Source organism: Haemorhous mexicanus, chromosome 2, assembly GCF_027477595.1.
Source record: "Haemorhous mexicanus isolate bHaeMex1 chromosome 2, bHaeMex1.pri, whole genome shotgun sequence".
NCBI classification, from domain to species: domain Eukaryota; kingdom Metazoa; phylum Chordata; class Aves; order Passeriformes; family Fringillidae; genus Haemorhous; species Haemorhous mexicanus.
Genome location: NC_082342.1, coordinates 1,528,131 through 1,549,692, shown reverse-complemented (window position 1 = coordinate 1,549,692; position 21,562 = coordinate 1,528,131). Strand labels below are relative to the sequence as shown.

Genomic DNA, 21,562 nt, shown 5'->3' with positions numbered 1-21,562 from the left:
TCAAAGGAGGTTGTGGCTGGTGGGGCCTTTTCTCCCAGGAAAACAAAGATAAGACAAGAAGAAATGGCATCAATTTGCACTAGGGGAGGCTCAGGTTGGATAATCGGGAAAATTTCTTCCCTGGAATAGTGATTAAAACATTGGAACAGGCTGGGAAATGGTGGAGTTCCCATGCCTGGAAGGATTAAAAAATGAGCAGACTTTGCAACACGGTGGGATTTGCCCAAAGCTTGGATTTCATGATCTTGGAGGTCTTTTCCAACCTTCACAATTCTGTGACTCTATGAAATCTGGGAAAATCTCCCAGACTTGATGTGCAGAGTGTTTCCAAGAGCCAGCTCCATCCCCTATTGTATTTTAAAGTGGGATTTACCATTGGAGTCTCCGTTGAGGCTGCCTGGCACCAGGTCAGTCTCTGTGGAGTTGTTGGAGGTGTGGGATCGGGAGTCCAGCGCAGCCAGGGACTGCAGCATGCTCAGGAGGCTGCTGGAGGTTGGGAATTGCAGGTACTTCTCAGGCACATATCCCACTTGTCCCGCCTTGTTCCGTGCCTGTGAACCAACAACAGGAGCCATTCTCTGCTTGGGGCACTGCTCTGGAGAGAATCCCAGCATTCCCTCCCATCCCAACCTCCATCCTAAAATAGTTCATGGAAACAAGCTGAGAAAATGATACCTTTACCCAGTCTTCCATATCTCCATCTTCAATGACCTCCAACACCTCATGTTCCTCTATGGTCAGCTCATCTGGCTGAGAAGCCTGGAATGTAGGACATGAAGGATAGAAAAGTGGCTTTGAGGGCAAGGCATGGGCAGTGGAAAGAACATTCCCATCTAGACTTTTATTAGAAGTGATGTTTTTTTAAAAAACTGAAAGCTTTAACATGATTTAAAACATCCCAGTGAAGGTTCTGCCATCCACAAAAGCCCTTCTCCCTAAAAACCTCCCTGAATCTCACCCTATCAGAAAAGCAAACCTCAAGCTCCCAAAGGCACATTTATTATTTGTTCTTATATAATTCATTTTTCTAATCAGTTAAAAAAATCACTAACCTTATAGGAATAAACCACTTTGCAGGTGAGAGGGTAATTTCTGAGAGTACCAGAAGGACTAGAACTGCTGTCATCAAAAACATCCATGCTGTCTTCAAACTCTTCACCTTCCTCCTTTTCTGCATCAGCATTGACCTGGTAAAACAAATTCCAGTTGGCATTACAGCAGCTGCTAAAAACTGGTGAAGAAATACCAATAAAAATGAGCTGGTTACTATTTTTTAGTGTGTATTTTTTATGATTTATTGTTATTAAAAGTAACTCAGCTGGACTTCTTTGTTCAAACAAAAGCACCTGGACTTTAAGAAGTACTGCAGAAGATTTTGGAAGCTCCAGCTCAATTGCTGGACAGTTATAAAATCAATTTTTTACATAATCTGTGACTAAAGTACTTTGGAGATCCCGTTGCAATGGCACAAAAACCAGTTTATTGGAAAAAAGGGAATTTATGCTACTGAAAGATTAATGTACCTGTGACCACAAGTTATAAAATAAATCTGCAGTGAAAATATCTAAAGTTTAAGAAAATAAACCTCCAAATCAACCTTCTAGCTGGTGTATTCCACACAACAGATTTGCTGCAGTTTATTACAAAAATTCTTAAGAGACAGGAAGATTTGTAAAGACTTGCTATAAAAGTTTAAATAAAACCTGAAGTCAATGTGCTGGAAAAATACAAGTTTGGGTAAGACTGCCAGGAGCTGTGCTTTGGACTCGTGCCCAGGTTATGTTTTGAATAAATAACTTCATCTCATGTGAAAAATGATGAATTATTCTATGAAAACAGCTCTGTGAATCAAAGGCAACACTGTTATGGTAGAGCCATCTTCCCTGTGTTTATTCCTATTAATTTGGGAGTCAATCTGGTGCTCCCCCAGAAAAGTGAGAGACTGATAAAAAAAAGTTAAACTGAGCCTACTAATTCCCAGTGCAGCTTCCCTACACCAGATCTCTGACAGCTTTGCTCTTCCAGGCCTGGACTAGAAGAGCACAAAGCTTCATCATGTTCTGACTGAATTTATTTTTATTTACTATTTCTAAACCAAATCCTTGCAGTTCTGGTGATTATTTCTTCCTCACTAACTCTCATCCAAGAGCAGTTTGCCTCCATCTATCCTTCATGGATGTTGGGATCCATGAAAAAAATTGTCCTACAGCTGGGCAATGCTTTGGGAGATCAGCAACCAACCACAAATTGTGGCAAATCTGGGGTTTCCCCTCCTGTTTCTCTGCCTTTTGCTGTGCATGGTCCCAGCAGCCAGGGCTGACATCCAGCTGGGACATCATGGAAATCAGCAAATCATGTCTACAAGGTTTGGGCAACATCTGCTCCTGCTTTTCTAGCACGAGGAGGAAAAACACGCCTTCATTTTCAGCATGTGGGCTGCTCTCAGCTCCTCAGCTGGAATCATTTGGGAAGCAGGCATGGAGAGGGAAAACAGGAAACTGAGAGGTTGGCTTGACACAGCTCATCCTTCTGCAGGGTCTGGGATGAAGGATGGCACCAGCAAGGAATCAATGTATGCCAGAGAAGGACAATAAAGGTGTGGGACAGGCAGCAAACACAGGAAGAAATGCAGGGGAGGTGATCAGAAAAGCAGATTATATACATGAAAAAAATGATGGAAATATAAATATAAATACAAATATAAATAAATAAATAAATAAATAAATAAATAAATAAATAAATAAATATATATATATATATATATATAAAATCTACCTTGTTTTGTTGCACATATGCACAGATGGGTCCTGCCCCTGTTTCCTGGGAGCACAGCCCGACTCCCCCCAGCTGTCCCCTCCTGTCAGGGAGTTGTGCAGAGCCACAAGGTCCCCTGAGGCTCCTTTTGTCCAGGCTGAGCCCCTTTCCAGCTCCCTCAGCTTTTCCTGGGGCTCCAGGAAGCTGGCTTCCCTTCCCCAGCTCTTTTAAACACTGCCCACTCCTCCAGGCTGGAGTCAAAGTGCTGCTTGTTACAAACTGCAGTAATTCCTCTACATTTTGGCATAATCTTGGTCCCAGATCTAAGAATTCCATCTCTGGGCTGTCCCTGTCTGGCTTGCCAAGGTCAACAGAGCCTTTTTTAAATGCAGGAGCCTACGTAAGTGTAAAAGGGGAAAATGAGACTCAGAGCTGAACCTCCCAGGCTGTGGCATCGCCTGGGACCAGCACGGGGGGCTCAGCTCCAGGGCCAACTGTGCCATGTCTGGGGACACTGGGAATGGGGGTCTGGGAGCAGCCCAACAGGCACAGAGGGAAGTTAAATGAGGTGGAGTACAAAAAGAAATGGAATAAAATCACTGGTTTACACAGCTATGCAACAAATCCTCATCTATGGTGACCAGAGAGGATCTGAAGTGAAACTCAGCACAGGAACTCCTTTGGGATTTTGGAGGGCTGACACCCGGATCTGTACACTCCAAGAGCTCAAGATAACATTATAAAATATTAATGAAACTTCAAAGAAGCATAGGCCTTGGACACTTCCAGGGATCCAGGGGCAGCCACAGCTGATCTGGTCAGCCTGTGCCAGGGCTCCCCACCCTCACAGGAGGAATTCCTTCCCAATATCCCATCCAGCCCTGCCCTCTGGCAGTGGGAGCCATTCCCCCTTGTCCCCAGTCCCTCTCCAGCTTTCCTGGAACCCTTTTAGGCCCTGCAAGGGCTCTGAGCTCTCCCTGGATCCTTCTCCTCTCCAGGTGAGCACTCCCAACTCTCCCAGCCTGGCTGCAGAGCAGAGGGGCTCCAGCCCTGGAGCAGCTCTGGGGCCTCCTCTGGACCCACACAAAGTCAGGAGCAGCCCCTGAAGAGATTCCCCAGCCCTGGTGAGATGTTTCCCCCTGGGATCCAAGATCCCCCAGCCCTGGTGAGATGTTTCCCCCCTGGAATCTGAGATCCCCCAGCCCTGGTGAGATGTTTCCCCTGAGAATCCAAGATCCCCCAGCCCTGGTGAGATGTTTCCCCTGAGAATCCAAGATCCCCCAGCCCTGGTGAGATGTTTCCCCCCTGGAATCCGAGATGCCCCAGCCCTGGTGAGATGTTTCCCCCCTGGGAATCTGAGATCCCCCAGCCCTGGTGAGATGTTTCCCCCCTGGAATCTGAGATGCCCCAGCCCTGGTGAGATGTTTCCTCTGAGAATCCAAGATCCCCCAGCCCTGGTGAGATGTTTCCCCTGAGAATCCAAGATCCCCCAGCCCTGGTGAGATGTTTCCCCCCTGGAATCCGATATGCCCCAGCCCTGGTGAGATGTTTCCCCCTTGGAATCCGAGATCCCCCAGCCCTGGTGACATGTTTCCCCTGAGAATCCAAGATTTCTCAGCCCTGGTGAGATGTTTCCCCCTGGGAATCTGAGATCCCCCAGCCCTGGTGAGATGTTTTCCCCCTGGAATCCGAGATCCCCCAGCCCTGGTGAGATGTTTCCCCCCTGGAATCTGAGATCCCCCAGCCCTGGTGAGATGTTTCCCCTTTAGAATCCGAGATCTCCCAGCCCTGGTGACATGTTTCCTCCCTGGGATCTGAGATGCCCCAGCCCTGGTGAGATGTTTCCCCCCTGGAATCCAAGATCCCCCAGCCCTGGTGAGATGTTTCCCCTGAGAATCCAAGATCCCCCAGCCCTGGTGAGATGTTTCCCCTGAGAATCCAAGATCTCTCAGCCCTGGTGAGATGTTTCCCCCCTGGGAATCTGAGATCCCCCAGCCCTGGTGAGATGTTTTCCCCCTGGGATCCAAGATACCCCAGCCCTGGTGAGATGTTTCCCCCCTGGAATCCGAGATCCCCCAGCCCTGGTGAGATGTTTCCCCTGAGAATCCAAGATCCCCCAGCCCTGGTGAGATGTTTTCCCCCTGGAATCTGAGATCCCCCAGCCCTGGTGAGATGTTTCCCCTGAGAATCCAAGATCCCCCAGCCCTGGTGAGATGTTTCCCCTGAGAATCCAAGATCCCCCACCCCTGATGAGATGTTTCCTCCCTGGGATCCAAGATCCCCCAGCCCTGGTGAGATGTTTCCCCCCTGGAATCCGAGATCCCCCAGCCCTGGTGAGATGTTTCCCCTGAGAATCCAAGATCTCCAAGCCCTGGTGAGATGTTTCCCCTGAGAATCCAAGATCTCCCAGCCCTGGTGAGATGTTTCCCCTGAGAATCCAAGATCTCCCAGCCCTGGTGAGATGTTTCCTCCCTGGGATCTGAGATGCCCCAGCCCTGGGGATGGGTTCCCCCCTGGAATCCGAGATCCCCCAGCCCTGGTGAGATGTTTCCCCCCTGGAATCCGAGATGCCCCAGCCCTGGTGAGATGTTTCCCCCCTGGAATCCGAGATCCCCCAGCCCTGGTGAGATGTTTCCCCTGAGAATCCAAGATTTCTCAGCCCTGGTGAGATGTTTCCCCCTGGGAATCTGAGATCCCCCAGCCCTGGTGAGATGTTTCCCCCCTGGAATCCGAGATCTCCCAGCCCTGGTGAGATGTTTCCCCTTTAGAATCCAAGATCCCCCAGCCCTGGCGAGATGTTTCCCCTGAGAATCCAAGATCTCCCAGCCATGGTGAGACGTTTCCCCCCTGGAATCTGATATCCCCCAGCCCTGGTGAGATGTTTCCCCCCTGGGATCTGAGATGCCCCAGCCCTGGGGATGGGTTTCCCCCAGGAATCCGTACCAGGTGCGCGGAGCCGTTGTTGGTGACGGAGGGCAGGTTGGCCCAGCGCTCGTTCTCCAGCTCCTCCATCACCTGGTTCATGGCACTCTTCAGCCACGTGTCCACGGACACCCCGATCTGCTTCAGCAGCTCCAGCCTGGCTTCTGCCTTCAGCTTGATGATCTGGGGACACAAACACACACAGAGCTCAGAGTTCCTCAGGGTCCCACCTTGCCCCATGGATCTTCTGACCATCCAGTTGGCTCCTGAAGCTGCTCCCTGTGGAAATGAGCCCCACTCCTCATTTCCTTGCCTGGTGTGAGCCAAGACACAGGCAATGGTTTTCTGGAGGCCCAGCCAACCTCACCAGTTGGTGTTTTTTAAAATATCACCTCTGAGTTTATGCTCGCTCCCAATTCACACCCTTAAGTAGTTCAGTGCAGCTTTGAAGTCCAACAACACGGTGCTTCCCAAGATTTTTAAAATTAGGAATATCCACGGTGCAGAGCCTTCCAGGTGGTGACTAAGCTGGATGTGAAACACAAATAAACCTGACAGGATACACACACACACACACACACACACCAACCCACCAACTCCCAAGCCAGGCTCTTTTCCACCAGCACGTGCCAGAGATCACAGGAAACTCATTTGTTATGGAAGCACAATATGTTAATAATCCCCAAATTAAGTAAGTATCGCACTCCAACAAACAGTTTCAGGATTTTTGTCTTCAGACCAGCATGGAAATGGAGGTTTTCTGACAGCTGGGTTCACTTCAGCATCCTGGCAGGCTGGCTGCCCGATGGAGCCAAGGATTTAACAAATTCATGGCAAAGCACCACCCTGATCCAAATTAGTTCACAGTCTAAACAGGAGGGGTGGGAAGAGCAGTGGGAAGAAATTCAGGATTTCAGCAAGAGCAGATCTGCATCATGAAGTGAAGGGCAAACCCAGGGATAAAACTGAGAGTATTTCTGTCCAGACCAGCCCTCTCAACACCCCCTGCTGCCGTTGCTCATCAGAGGAACAAAAATCAAGTGATTCCTCAAAAATCCTTCAGTGAGTCACTGATGGAGGCAGCAACAGAAACCCACTGAAGCACCCTGGAATTCTTCCCACATTCCCTTTCACAGCACTGGTCATTTTTAGCAAGTAGCAAAGTTTCATCTCCTTTCTCTCCCTTCCAGCCCTTCCCACAGGGATCTGAAGCACCTCACTGCTTCAGATCAAGCACTCACAGCAGCACTGGGAATCCATACAAAACCAGCAAAAACAGGTGAGTTCAGGCAAAAATTAGAGGGAAATTCCCTTTCCAGTAGTGGCTGAAGCACAGCAGACTCTGCAGAATATGTGTACAGTGAATTCAAATGCCAATGGGTGCCAGGTAGATATTTATCTCCTAAACAAATCCTTACTCCATACAAAATTTTGTGTTGAGCTGAAGTGATAAAATACACTTCAGCTCAACACAAAAAATATGAAAAAATACAGGTATTTTTTAACATGCTGCTGCACTCACAGCATCAGAGAATTCTATCTTTCTACTTAGAAAATAAACCAGAAAAGAAATGACTGCTGACTTTATTAAGCTGAACCCCTAAAAATGTCTCCATTTTCACTTAATTTGTGAAGGTGACTTTAAACCTGTCTCAATCAAACCACTTCTGAGAGACATTATTTTAACTTCTGCATAGAAGAAATGTGGTTTTTAAGGAGTAGGTCAGTTGTAAGAGGGAAATTTATGATGTCAGATGAAACTTCATATGGCTACAGCTGCTTGCAGCTCTGCCCTCTAAGCAGGGATGGAGAAAGGAGGATGGGACAACTTTGAGAGGTGTTTCCCATGGGAAAAGCCAAAGCCACTGAGCCACTTCTTCATGCAGGGGGTCTCCAGGTGAATGATTAACAGCAAATAGTGTTCAGAGAGCTGAGAAAAGGAGGAGACATTCAGTACCTTAATGTGCATCCCTTCTCTCCTGTTCCTAAGCATTTGAGATTTTCAACAAACCCACTCCAACCTTGCAGCTGCACAGGGCAGGGAGAAAAACCTTGTCAAAGGCAACTTATTCACAGAATCCCAGAATGTTTTGGGTTGGAAGGACCTTAAAATCATCCAGTGCCACCCCCTGCCATGGGCAGAGACACTTTCTGCTACCCCAGGGTCTGCTAGCCCTGTCCAGCCTGGCCTTGAATATCTAAATCTATAAATTAATGTATATATTTACTTCTGCAGTGAAGTAGCTTTCCCTTAACTTGTCTTTACATCCTGACACCCATTTCTGAGCACTTTCCCTGTGCTTCCACCTAGGAATTGCTCAGCCCAGTTGTTTTTGTTTACCTCATTATGCAATTTCCAATTAGGCTGAGTTATGCTACAGCAACAAACACTGGTCCAGGCTGCTACAAACATCTGCAGTTGCTGTTAGCCCTCGCTCTGCTGTAGTTTGTTTGTACAAATTGTGAGCTAAAATAAACAAGCTGCTCCAAAATCCTTGAGTGTACTTTACAAGAGGTTTTAATTCGATGTACCCAGCAAATCCAATGGAGTTCCCCCTCCCTGTTTACACCCAGGAGCCTTAACAGTCAACAAATGTTTGTTGCAAACCACAAATGTTTTGAGTTTCATTCCATTGCAGGCAAGCCATAAAAGCACCAGAAGCATTAGGTCAGGTCTGCACTTGAAAGTTATTTACAAGTTGAAATTATATTTTTACCTAAATAATTATGCTGGTAGACCAGAGTTAACAGCTTCCTACCTGTAGGAAAAATACAAATAAAATACCACTCAGGAGCAGAACTTTATCCTGCTTCTCACACAGGAACAGCTACACATTTAAACATGGCTTAGTGGCGGCCTTGGCAGTGCTGGGTTGGACTCGATGATCTGGGAGTGCCCTTGCAACCTCAAGGACTCTGTGATTCTACAGAGATGAAACATTTCATTCAAGCATCACTCCATCTGAATGAGCTGGGGTTTGGTGCTTTCATGATGCCAGAAAAAAATGTTGACTAAGAAGGAAACAGGGCAATAGTGGTGATTTCACCACACTGTGTCACAAGCTTTTCTCCAAGTCTTGCTCCCTTGAAAGATCATCACATTCAAAACCAAACAAGGCTTTAACCCTGCTTTTCCCTGCCTCCCACTGGAATCCCCAGGGACACTGGGGGATTGAGTGACCTCCACTGACAGACTGGGAAATATCTTCAGTCAAGTGACCCCTGGCAGTCCCAGCAACTCTGAGCATCTCCAGGAAGGCAGCTGAGCTTCCCAAGCCCAGGAATGCTGGAATCCAGCACTGGCTCTGAAATCTGGGTGCTGCCCAAATTCCATTGTTAGGGAATCTCACTGCAGGACAAACATTTTCCTGTGTAACAGTGAAATTGCTGTTTACAGCCACCAATTACTGGTTAATAGCTGAGGATTGGGGTATTTTTACACTGATTAAAAAACCATCAGCCACCCACAAAATGTACAAACTCTTCTGGGGAGTTCCTGCTCCTCTGAGCTGTTCTTTCTGCTGGGAGGATCTAAGAGGATGAAAGGGAAAACCACCCAAGTTTTAGAAAATATAAACACTGTTATCTATTCCTCACATACCTGACGTTGCTCCACATGGGAGATGCAACAGTTTTGTTTATTTACTGTTCCAGTCTTAATTAAGCAATGGTTTTTTGACCCACAGCTTACTCAAGATGAAGACAAACAACTGTTCTGCAAGGCATGGAAATGAAATCCAGCAGGAACATTACAGAGCTGTTCCCCATTCCCAGGAGAGAAAAGGGCTGGAAAGAAACCCAGAGCTCCTTCACATCCCACAAACACCTCGAATCCAAGTCCTTCAAAGCCATTTCTAAAGGGGTTGGGGTAAAAACCACACAGAAAAGCAGCAAATGTTGCCCCTTCAATATTCTGGTTTAGGTTTTTGTTAAAGCCAGTTTTAAATGGATTTTCCTGAAAGCAGAGTTCCTTTACCTGCCATGGCTTTCCAAGGTGCAGAACAAACCCTGTGCCATGCTCAGATTTTTCTTCTCCTGAAGAATTCAAAATTATGTCTTTCACACAGAATTTGCCCTTAGGAGCTTGGTCAGATACTAAAATCAGATTAAATTAGGATTATGAGGAGACCCAAACCATCTTCTGTGAGAAATGTATTATTCCACATCAATATTTTTTCACTGGCAGGAAAAAAAATATCATATAGGAATCATTTAGGGTGGAAAATCCCTCTAAAATCATGGAGTCCAACTGCTCCCCCAGCACTGTCAAAGCCACTGACCATGTCCCCAGCTGGCTGGACACTCTCATTGGCAAATTCTTTTAGCTAGGAAGAAATCAATGTGAAGAGATTCTGGCAAAACATTCTGGAGAGTCATTATCTTTATTTCTGTCCCCATTTAGAAAAAACTTCTTGTTGAAATTCTAGGCTTTTTACTTGAAAAAATATATTGAAATGAAATCATTCTTTTCAGGAAAAGTTAAATTTTGGGCCACTGGAATTATGACACAGTGATAGGCATGACTGTAAATCAATTTGATTTATAATTAAGTCTTGGAATGCCCTAAACCTCTCAAAACCCAAAGTGAGTCTTAGTCTATGCAGTTCAGTTTTAAACCACAGCCTGCTGAGTTAAAGTAGGGGTGTATGAGGAAATAAACCAAAAAATTCAGCTTGCACTGCTCTGCTGGGGTTTGGGATGGAAAACCCAGAGCTGTGGCAAAACCACCCCAACCAAAAAGACAAATCCTGTCCAACACAACTCACCTTAAATCTGGATCCTTTTTCTGCACCAGGTGGGGAATTAGCTCATAAATTACATTTTCCACCACAACACTTGAGTGAGTTTCTTTTCTAAGTGGGAGGCTGGGCTGGAGGTTTGTACAGCTATTCCAGGAGTTAATTTATATGCTAAATAATCTGCATGGACTGAAATCCAACGTGAAGCAGGCAGGAAATGAGGCACTGGCACACATAACACCTCTCCCAAGGGAATTCCAAGGTTAAGGAAACAGAGGGGAGAAGAATCCACCTGCACAGCTCCAGCCCAAGTGGCAGATGGGTTTTCCCCAAGCTTAGGCACATAGAACATTCAAGATCCCTAAGAATTGAATTTGTAGGGTTTAAGAAATGCCTCTCAAGCTGTTGGGAACAGGGCCTGGATGGACATCACCCAAATCTGTAAGGAAATAAGTGTCTGTAAAATGTATGCATGCAAACATTTAATATCACACTTCTCTGCAGTCCTGGGGTGAACACTGGTTCCTCATGGAGTGAAAAATGTAATGGACATTTCAGAGCCAGAACATTCAGTAAGATTGAGGCACAGGCTGGGTTAGACACCTCAAAGCCCATCACTTAGAAAATCATCCCATTCCATCCCTGCCATGGCAGGGACACCTCCCACTGTCCCAGGCTGCTCCAAGCTCCATCCAGCCTGGCCTTGGACATTGCCAGGGATCCAGGGGCAGCCACAGCTGCTCTGGGCACCCCCTGCCAGGGCCTGCCCACCCTCACAGCCAGGAATTCCTTCCCAAAATCCCACTTATCCCTGCCCTCTGGCAGTGGGAAGCCATTCCTTGTGTCTTGGCACTACCCACCATGTAAAAGTCATCCTCCCCCTCACTAAACTGCTTTTCACCAAGAGAGTTTGAAATTCCTGCTCTGTGGATGTCACTGGGATTTTTCCAGGCCAGTCCTCAATCTGCTGACCTGGAAAGTCCAAGAGCTCCCACACATCTCCTGCAGGGAGGGCACCTGGCTCCCTGCACTGCTCCCCAGCCTTTGCTTCCTGAGCTCAACCAGAGATGGCAGCCAGTGGCATGTTACAAATTCACCTGTTTGGATTAGGAGCCTTATTCCCTGGCAGTGCTCCAGGCCAGCTTGGACAGGGCTTGGAGCACCCTGGGATAGTGGAAGGTGTCCCTGTCCAAGGCATGGGTGGCACTCAATGATCCTGAAAGTCCCTTCCCTCCCAAACCATGCTGTGATTCTGTGACTCCATTTCATTTATTTTCCTAAAGGAAATATGGAATTTCCTTTGTTCCCACTGTGACACAACCCAGCAATAAATATCCACAGCCAAATACAAGGAGAGGGAGAAATCAGCCCCCCAATTAAACAGAATTAAATTGGCCCTACACCTCTGAGCTGATCAAACAGAGCAAACAGCACCATGATGAGCCTTAACCAGATCTAATCTGGTACAAACACTCTCTGGAGAGCTGTAGGTATCCTGGTGAGGAGACAAAACACATCTCCCTGTAATTAAGTGGGAATAGGATTAATTGCTGTGGAGGCCCAAAGACCTGAGAGCAAAGGAAACCTCTCCCACCATCCTGGAGAAGAATCTTGTCAGCCCTGGGACAACTGAACTGCCTGGGGAGAGCCATGCTGGAGCCTTTGGTGTGAGAGAGGAAAAAGGAGATGAGAAAAAGAAATCTCCTTGTGCTGGAACTGCTGAGGCACCTCCAGTCCTGGGGCAGCTTCAGCACCCTCAGGACAAGAAGGACATGGAGGAGCTGGAGGGTGTGCAGGGAAGGGAACAGAGCTGGGAGGGGCTGGAGAATTCCTGAGGGAGCTGGAAAGGGGCTCAGCCTGGGGAAAAGGAGGCTCAGGGGGGACCTGGTGGCTGTGCACAACTCCTGACAGGAGGGGACAGCCAGGAGGGTTGGGCTCTGCTCCCAGTAAATTTCTGTCTCCAGTCATTGAAAGATAAAGGGATTCAGGCAGTGGGAAAATGGAAAACTCAATTCCTCCCTTCCTCCCTGCTGCTCCAGAAATCAAAGCTGAAATCACAGAAGTTCTACTTCAATTACCTGAACTGGGTCAGTGAGTACAGAGGAGCTCCAAGAATGGCTTATTTTCACAAATAATCCGTTTTCACTATCAATTCCCCAATTTTTAATTGATCTCCTTTACAGCTGAGGCTTGAATTGTGCCACTTCCAGTTTGAAGGAGCACCTTGTGCTCCCAGGGCTTGTCTTTATCAAAGTGGTTCAATGCAGCTGGGAAAAGGATGGAATCCCTCTGGATCTGAACTCCACAGTGTGTCATTGACTACAGTCAATTTTACTTCTTTGCCAGTGCCAGAGGTATTATCACTCAAATTCTAATATTATTTTAACACTTCCTTTAAAAACAAGCAACCAAACAAAATAAAGCAAAAAAAAATCCTCCTTTAACAAACCCCACATTTTCCAATTTGAACACAAAAATGTGTGCTCTGGTTATCACTTACAGTCACATCTGCCATGTACCACCTGCACAGCAGCACTCTGCTGGAACCCCTCATTTTTCCCTAACTCTAATCAAGGAGTTTGCTCCCTGAAACCATCACAAGGAAAAATAGCTGTTATCCCAGGGAGAAAAAGATCAGAAATAACCCACTGAGCTGTGGATGTTCCAATCTGAGGGTTTACATCCATCTTGCAGAAGACAAAACAATTGGGATTCTCCAATATTTCCTGATCCTGAGCACATTTTTACTCATTTCCTTTGCTGTACTTTCAAATGACACCTGTTTCCACACCCCTGTACTCATTAAATCCAGCTATCCATATGGAACAGCTCCTCAGCTCCTCCCAGGACTTAGATTTCCCTGGATTCAGGGTCTCCAAGGAAGAGGGCAATGAGATGAGCACTTCTATGCCCAATACACTCTGGAAAAAAAAAAAAAACCTTTACCAATAAAATCCTCCCTAATCAAACCAGAAAGAATCAATCCCAATGTGTTTGTGAAGTTGTCTTCCCCTTCTCGAATGACAAGGACAGAAAAGAGGGAAAGTAGATTTGCAAAGGAAAATGAATGAGTCAAGAAACCAAAATGGGATAGAACAGGCATAAAAATTTCCCTAAAAACAACAAGCATTTCAAGAGAAAAAGAAAATAAAAATCAAATCTGTGTGTCATCCTCACACACCTTCAGAGGTGGTACCAGAAAAAACTCCACAGCCTCTCTACAGCCTAAATAACTTTTTGCACAAATACCACTCCCCAACCCAACCCTCAGTAATTCCAACTCAATCAGCTGCACTTAAATATGCAGGAATGTTTGGTTTTCACACACTGCAAGGAATTGTAATTACATTCCCAAAGAACAGGTCTTAGCTCAAAGCTTAGGTTGTTCTGCTCCAGGATTTTATGTGTGCAAAAATCTCTTATCTAATTTGAGCTCAGTCTTAGAGGAGTGGGGACCAACAGGGCAAAAAGAAGAAGCCATTCCCAAGTGGAAATAAAATCTCTCTAAATTCACTGATTGGCTTATCTGAAAAAAATAAACAATGCTACACTATAAACAGCTTTGGTGGCAATACATAAAATTCCCACAAAGAGGTTTCCACACCATTCCAAGAGCTCAGGGATAACTTCATGTCTTTAAAATATGCAGCAGAAGAGAAAGAATTTGGCAAAAAATCCCTCAAACACTGAGGTTCATCCTCAAGTACTTGGCACTGGCACCATATTCCCTTGTAAAACATGGCACATGTGAAATGTTAGGAAGAAAAGAGATGGTTTAACTCCAACACACTGGAAAACCAGGAAAATACACTATTTGTCTGTATTAGCTAAAACACACGTCTTGGAGAAAATAATATATAAAATTTCCACTTCTTGGCACTTTCTCATAAGTCACATAAGTTCCAGACTGCTTTAATTTGTACCTTTTATAATATTTTGCTGCAAGAACTTTCTCTTTGGCAACTTCTTATCCTGATTTTATTTCTTGCTGTTGCTTTTATCCTTGCAGATTTAATCATTAACTATGCATGTATATACACAAGTATTTTGGAGTGTGGTCTCTTGGAAATAATTTACTCAAAACAGGTTTTTAAACCACTTTCTGTAAGAATTAGGTTTTTAAAAAAAACATATCCTGCATTTGCTTTAAAAAGGGAGTCTGATAGTTCTCCTGCCAGGAGGAGGAATAATTTCACTCTGTATTTTCTAACCCCTTCACCTGTAAATCACATTCCTAATTACATCAGGTACTCTCAGGTATGAGAAGCAGTTCACTGAAACAATTAGGTTTCTCCTACAGTTTTAATTAAGAAACCCACTCATCCCAAACCCAGCAGATCAGATCCTGCTGCCTGCAATGAGGTTTTTCAGTCAGTGGCCATGAAAACAGTTCACTTCACCAGCCCGACACTGGCAGCCAAATCAGAAGTTCATTTTTTCAGGAGCCTTAAACCCACAACAGGTCCCAAAAACCTCAGTAACCCTTTTAAAAGCACCTCACAGTAAAATTAGAGACACAAGCATTATTTCCAATGTTTTCCCATCAACAGTCAGATTTAGTGCATCAAAATCCATTACAACCTAAAAATATGAAGTCAGATAAAATCACCATTTTCTGGTATTAACTCAATCAAGCAGAAGGAAATTAGTAAAAAACAATGAGGTTGTTCTTCAATCTGTTTCAGATAAAGCTCCTAAATATAGAGATTCTTGACCTTTGACATTGAAAAATGCAGCAAGAGGACTCACTCTTCATCAGGAGGTGTTTTTAATATCACTCTTCTGATCTGGGCTTTCATGAAGTTCATTCAGCGATTTGACAAATACCAAATGAAGAAAAAAAAAAATCTTAAAACTCCCTGGGTTTTGATGCTAAAAAGACACATTTCCACCAACCAAATGAAGCTGTAACAAAGATCTACCTGAGGGAAGGAAGTGAAAATGCCAGAAGAATTTCCTTTTTACCTCAGCCTTGCGAATGCTCTCCCTGGCTTCATCTATTTTCTGCTCCAGTTCCGCTCGGGTTTGCTCGGACATCACGGGCCCGTGGCCCTCCAGCTCTTCCAGGGTCTGCCAGGAACAAGGAAACACACCACAGGTGCAGTAAATGCCAAAGACAGGAATTTGTGACAATCAGTAACGGTCTGGATGCTGGGGTTGGCTGACAAAGGTCCATCCCAGGAAATAAAAGCTGATGACTCTAATGTTGCCCTCTGGCAGTGGGAAGCCATTCTCTGTCCCATGTCCCAGGTCCCTCTCCAGCTCTCCTGGAGCCCCTTTAGGCACTGGAAGGGGCTCTGAGGTCTCCCTGGAGCCTTCCCAGAGATGTCACAGCATTCTGGATGTTGTTTTTCCTCCAGCTGATGCTGTGCTCAGGGGTTGGAATTGTGGAACACCGGGAAACTGGGCAGGGTGCAGTGAAAGCACTGCAGACTCCTTCATGGCTGCATTTTTTGGGGGAAGAGCAAGGAACTTTGGTCTTTATTCTCCCTCCTAAAAGACACATTCAACAGATTCCAAAACCTAGCTGCCTGATACCCAAACACAGCCCTTAGCTCTTCAAAGCTCAGCCACAGACACAGAAATAAATTCATCAACTCCCATCTAATTTTACCTCTTCGCATTAGATATAACAACCAATCCCCCACGGATTTTCCCAGTGTGGATCTGACTTTGGACAGCCTCGTGAAGGCAGGCCCCAGGTGAGTCCCTGGTGCTGGCAGCATCCCTGTCCCAGGGGATGTGCTGGTCCCAGACCTACCCTCTGGCTGTGGACGATGTTCTTGTGCTCGCGGGCCACGCGCGTCGCCCATTTCCGCGCCTCCTTGTTCAGGCTGTGCTCCTCGGTGGTTCCCGTCTCTGACTCCAGCTGTCGGCTCTGGAACAGGCAACAAGGGATGAGCTCTGGTGGCCCAGACCCTGGGCTACCTCTGTGCTTGCCTACAGGGTAACTCTGTGCTGCACTGATCAGCCTGGGGTCCTGCTCCTTATGAAACAAAGAAGGTGTGACAAGAACCTCCTGGTGAACTTCGCGATGGGATCAGGTTGTGGGAAGGCAACTCCAAAAGCCAGAAGTTCACAAGAATTCCATTCCCAAAGTAAACAGGCATTGTAGGAAGCAAAGATCACGGAATCATGGAACGGTTTGGGATGGAAGGGACTTTAAAAGCCCATCCAGTGCCACCCCTGCCACAGGCAAGGACACCTTCCACTATCCCAAGATGCTCCAAGCCCTGTCCAGCCTGGCCTTGGGCACTTCCAGGGGCAGCCACAGCTTCCTTGGGCACCTTGTGCCAGGGCCCCACCACCCTCACGGGGAACAATTCCTTCCTAAAGATGAAAGGTTTAGTGTGACCAAGGGGCTCATTCTTTGTAAACTGGGATCAAACCACAAAGCCATCAAATATTTTCATTCAGCACGGCAGTTTCTGTCCAAAAATGTTCGTGTCTGCAAAACAGAGTCTGAAACTTCACATCACATTTTGGATATTGTTCCATCTTATTCCTGCTTTTGTTGTGTCAATGACAAAAAGTAAAACTGTCCCCCTCAAGCAGTTCTAACTAAAGCAAGATGAAATAGTTCTCTGCTGTCTCCAGGCTGAACAGAACAGAAACATCTCCCAGCATGGGATTACTGAAATCATTCCCAATTTTTCCATTTGTAACAGAATCACAGAATCATCTTCCTTCTCCAAAGCTATCTAAAAGCCACCTGGATACAGTCCTGGACAACCAGCTCTGGACCAGACAACCTCCAGAGATCCCTTCAATCCTCAACCAGTGCCTACGATTTATTTTTCCTGATCCAGTCACTGCAATCCACAACCCCTCTGCACTCCTTTTTCTCTCAAGTCCTGACATAATCCTGCCCAGCCTTTGAGATCAACCAAAAAAATCCCTTAGAAACTGACTCAAGAAGAGAGAATACGCACAGAAATGCTGAAGTGTGAAAGAAATGCCTGTGTCACAAATTTCTCACTCAGTGTGGGTCAAATGACACCATTTTTCTTCATCAGGTGGAGTTTGAAACTAGAGAAAAAGCCCAGAAGGATGAAAAGGTTGTTTAGGCAGGAGAAATCCAAGGTTAGCCATCAGGAAAGGGTAAGAGAGCCGAAAGACATGGAATTATTTTCAGGGTAGCTGGGAAGCCTCCAGCTGTTGCAGAAGAAGAGCTGCTGTTATCAGGTATTTTAGCAGGAAAAGTGGGATGATTTGTGTCAAGGGAAGGATGAGAGTCTGATCATCTACACCAGCATTTGGCACAGACTGGGGTAAAACCAAGAACACCAGGAGGCAAACTGAAGTCATTCTGTAAGCAAGATTTTCCTGGCCTCATGGAAGAGACAAAAAATACTACCTCTGGCTGACAGCCTATCAGGGCATATCACTGAAAAAGAGGCAAAATTGGTTCAGCTCATCACTTGTTCAGTGAAACTCTTTGCCAAAACTGAACCTGGCCTTGATTCTGAGGGTGTGAAATGCCAGCCAGAGTTCTCTTCCAGGCACAGGGAATTGGCAGGCAAGGTGTGGGGCAGCCCAGAAGAGGAAGAGGAGAGGTACAGGCATGGGGCCAGCCCTGGGATGATCAGGTAGGAAGGTGAAGCTTCAGGTGAGGATCTCTTCACCCACCCCCTCAATTTAATCAGTAAATTGGCTTTTCTTGAGGTGGATTTAGAGAATCACATTCATTCCTTACTGACCTCTTTAATTATCTCTGCTAAGCTATTCCATTGTAAACTTGAAGGAAAGAACACATAGATTTATTTGGGCACATCCAATCCCTTAAGGTAACATTTCACCTCAGTTTCTTCCCAGTTTATCACACAGCTTCTTCCACAGCTTCCACCTGAGCCTAAACCTGAGCAGAATCTCTGACATTCTCTCTTCCCTATCAAACATCTGAGAGTGAAAACAGCCCATAACATATTTTCAGTGTTGCCACTGCTCTTGCTCCTACCCAGCAGCTCATTTTCATATGGAAAGAATCCAGACTTTTCAGTCACTTGATAATCTTCTCCATTACCCCAAGTGTGATTTTGGGTTTTAGTCTATTTATAATCAAAAGCACTTGACCAGAAAAATGAGCGTGGACTTTGTGGCTACTTCTTAAGGCCAACAAAAAAAATAAAAGAATTTTGTAAGATCAGACTTTTATTAGTTATTTATAAAGCAGTATTGCACCCAGGCAGACCTCACCCTTGCTTAAAGTTCTAAAAATAAAACAAAAATAAAAAGGTGGCAATGAAAAGCCTTAATTCTGTACCCTCAGGGAAAGACAGACTGGACAGGAACATCAAGAAAATGGAAACCCAGCTGCCATTAAATAGGTGAGAAGAAAGGAGCTAAACCAGATTTATCTGCTGTGGACATTGAAGCCCAAATTGCAGGGAAGAAGGTGGAGGAACTGAAGGGTCTGATCCTGATTTACTCCATGAAGCTGAAGTGTTTTCAGGCCTGAATTTAACCTCTTCCAAAAAGAGAGGGAAACCAAACCCACTCTGGTGGCCAAGGAATGAAGGCAGAGCCAAAAAACCTGAGCTAAACATAGATGGACACCCTGCTGCTCCCTCAGGGCTTGGGTTACAACAAAACCAGTCTTTAGTGCTAAAAATTCCATCAGTAAACCAAACAGAAAGTTCTGGATGGCTCCAAGCAGCTAAAAAGCTTAGGGGCAGCAATGCTGCTTCTTAAATTAACAAAAGCATTCAGGCTGCAGCCAAATGTCACTTCTCCATTTTGGTCTGAAATGTTGGTGCAGGTGCAGGATTTGCCTCCCAACAGGCCCAACTCAGCCTGTATTCTTATTTATTTGGTTCTATCCGGATGCAGATGGCACAGTGCTATCTTGAAAGCAAAAAAAACCCCAGCTCTTGAGCCTCAAAGTTCCTTATTTTTGTGGCTGAAGCCTAAAAAAGTTCATTTCTGGCAAGGCAAAAAGCAGGGAACATTTATTGCATGCAAAGCACCGACATCAAACACAGCTAAAAACCAGGCATTTATTTGAAAAAGAGGTGAAAACAAGAAGTTTCCATGCCAATGCTGCAGAGGAACACTCTGGGGAGGAGGAAGGAACACACATGACATTTTTCACACAACTCACTGCTAAACTCAGCAGTTCTGAGAAAATCGTGAGCCAACTCTGGGGCTCCTTTCAGTCTCTTGTTGTGAATTCATTTTATTTTAGTTTGGCCAAGAGTGAGCTGGGGCTGACTCATATTTCAGTCAACTTCCAGCATTTCACACTGGACACTCCTCATCTTTAAAAATTCAGATTTTTTCCATACAGGGGATTATTTCCCCCTCAAAATACCAGAAAAGGACTTAAATCCACTATGATTATTCTTATCACATATACGTTACAATAAGGCTAAACCTATTGTCTCTGCTTTATAGAACCCCATGCTGCTTTTTAAATTAACACATTTATAATATATTATTAATATTAAACAATAGTATATCAATTTAATAAATTGATGAGGAGGCTGCAGAAGGAAAGGGAACATCAGACTGAGCAGGCACATTTTGGTTTGTTTGGGGTTTTTTTTGTTTTTGTTTTGGAAGTTTAGAATCTTAAAAGTCTTGACTTTTATTAAATATTACTGATCAACACAGCTTTGTTATTCCTAGGCCTTGATGTTTCTGCATTAAGAACTTCTGTTGCATACAAAAGATGAAAAGCAGAACCCTTTTGTTCAATTAATTGGAATCTTATTTATTTTTAAAAGTTTTTTCTTGTTCTCACTGAAACTAATCTTGAAATTAGAGTGCAGAGTATTTTTGTTCATTTACTTCTATTCTCACCCTCATAATTATCCTCATTTGCCTCAGCTCTCACAGCAGCTGCATTCCCAGCCAATTTTTCCAAAAATCTATTAGTACTAGAAATATAAAAATTGCCCTCATTAGGTAACCAAAGGCCAAAAAAAAAAAAATAAAAAGACTTTAAAAATCAAGTTTGACCCATAAAAATTGATTTTATGGATATTTTCAATGCAATATAAACAAATTTGTAGTTCTGAAATGGCCACTTCTTTCAAGTGCAACTTCTGCTCTCTGATTTTCATTGTCAGAAAATACTTAGAGTTTTGCTTAAATTTTGTTTCCTGACTGCTAGAAGCCAAAGAATTCTGTGTGCTCTCTAAATTAAAATTAGGTGGAGCAAAGTGAATCAACTAGGCAGTGAAAATTAAAATAAAATCCATTAGGTTAGGAGCCAATTCCAGCTCATTATATTTAGGAGAAAATCAGAAATGATCCTCACATTCAACCTAAGTTCAATCCCCAGAAGATACAAAACTTTCCTTTTTAGTCAGTATCAACCTCAAATACAAATATCAGATCTCAGATCTTATTTTAAGCAGAGATGGGGTGGGAGGGATTAAATAAAATCAGTTTTAGACAGGCACAAGATGGGTCAAGTCACAGAAGGAAGGCAGAACTTTGCCCACTCACACCCACTGATCATTTCTTTACCTGAATGGCAGTAATTCTCCTCAAAAAGAATTCTAATTCTGAATAAAATTAAATAATTACTTCTTTGTAATATATATTTAGCCTCAAAAAGGTTATACTTAAAACCAGTCTGCTCCAGTATTAAAAGGTTGATCAAATGAAATAAGAACTTTAATTTTTTTTTTCAGGTTTAGCTTCAAGAAAGTTATACTCAAAGCTGGTCTGTTCTGCTATTAAATGTACAGACCACTGTGAATATAGAAATTTGGCCCCTTTTTAGATAGTTTCTATAAAATTCCTTCATAGAAGATGCTGAGAAATTCCAAGATGTTCTTCTGAGAGTAAAGAGAAATTTATCTCTCTTTTCACAATCTACCCATGAAACAGCCAAGTTACGTAGGGGGGAAACTGCAAAACTTTCCTCTGAACTTCCTGAGGAAATTAAGAGGGGAAAAAATAAGATTATTTTCATGTTAAGAAACTGTGGGAGAAATCAGCTGGGCCACAGCTTCTCCTGACGTTCTCTGAGGAAACAGTGAATAAAAAACAGGAAAAAGACCCCAAAAATGAAATGTCAGCTTTCCAGGGCCCTTCTCTTCCCATTCCAGGGACACTTTTGTGTCACCTGCCTCCCTTTCTCACGTGATAACCCTGGGATCAAGGAAAATGCAGCTTCTCCAAGCAGGAAACAGAGA

The 21,562-nt window shown here is 44.7% G+C and overlaps 1 protein-coding gene across 2 annotated transcripts in view; it reads right to left on the bottom strand.

Moving 5' to 3' along the window:
• The window catches only part of FCHSD2 (FCH and double SH3 domains 2), a 122,905-nt gene that overhangs the window by 5,229 nt on the left and 96,114 nt on the right, over nt 1–21,562 (bottom strand). For both annotated transcript variants that reach the window (XM_059871468.1, XM_059871460.1), the window contains exons 11-16: nt 16,177–16,293; nt 15,381–15,485; nt 5,698–5,859; nt 1,053–1,187; nt 676–759; nt 374–551 (exon numbers count right to left, since the gene is read on the bottom strand). In XM_059871468.1, coding sequence (XP_059727451.1) covers nt 374–551; nt 676–759; nt 1,053–1,187; nt 5,698–5,859; nt 15,381–15,485; nt 16,177–16,293 — 781 coding nt within the window. The remainder of the gene's footprint in view (nt 1–373; nt 552–675; nt 760–1,052; nt 1,188–5,697; nt 5,860–15,380; nt 15,486–16,176; nt 16,294–21,562) is intronic.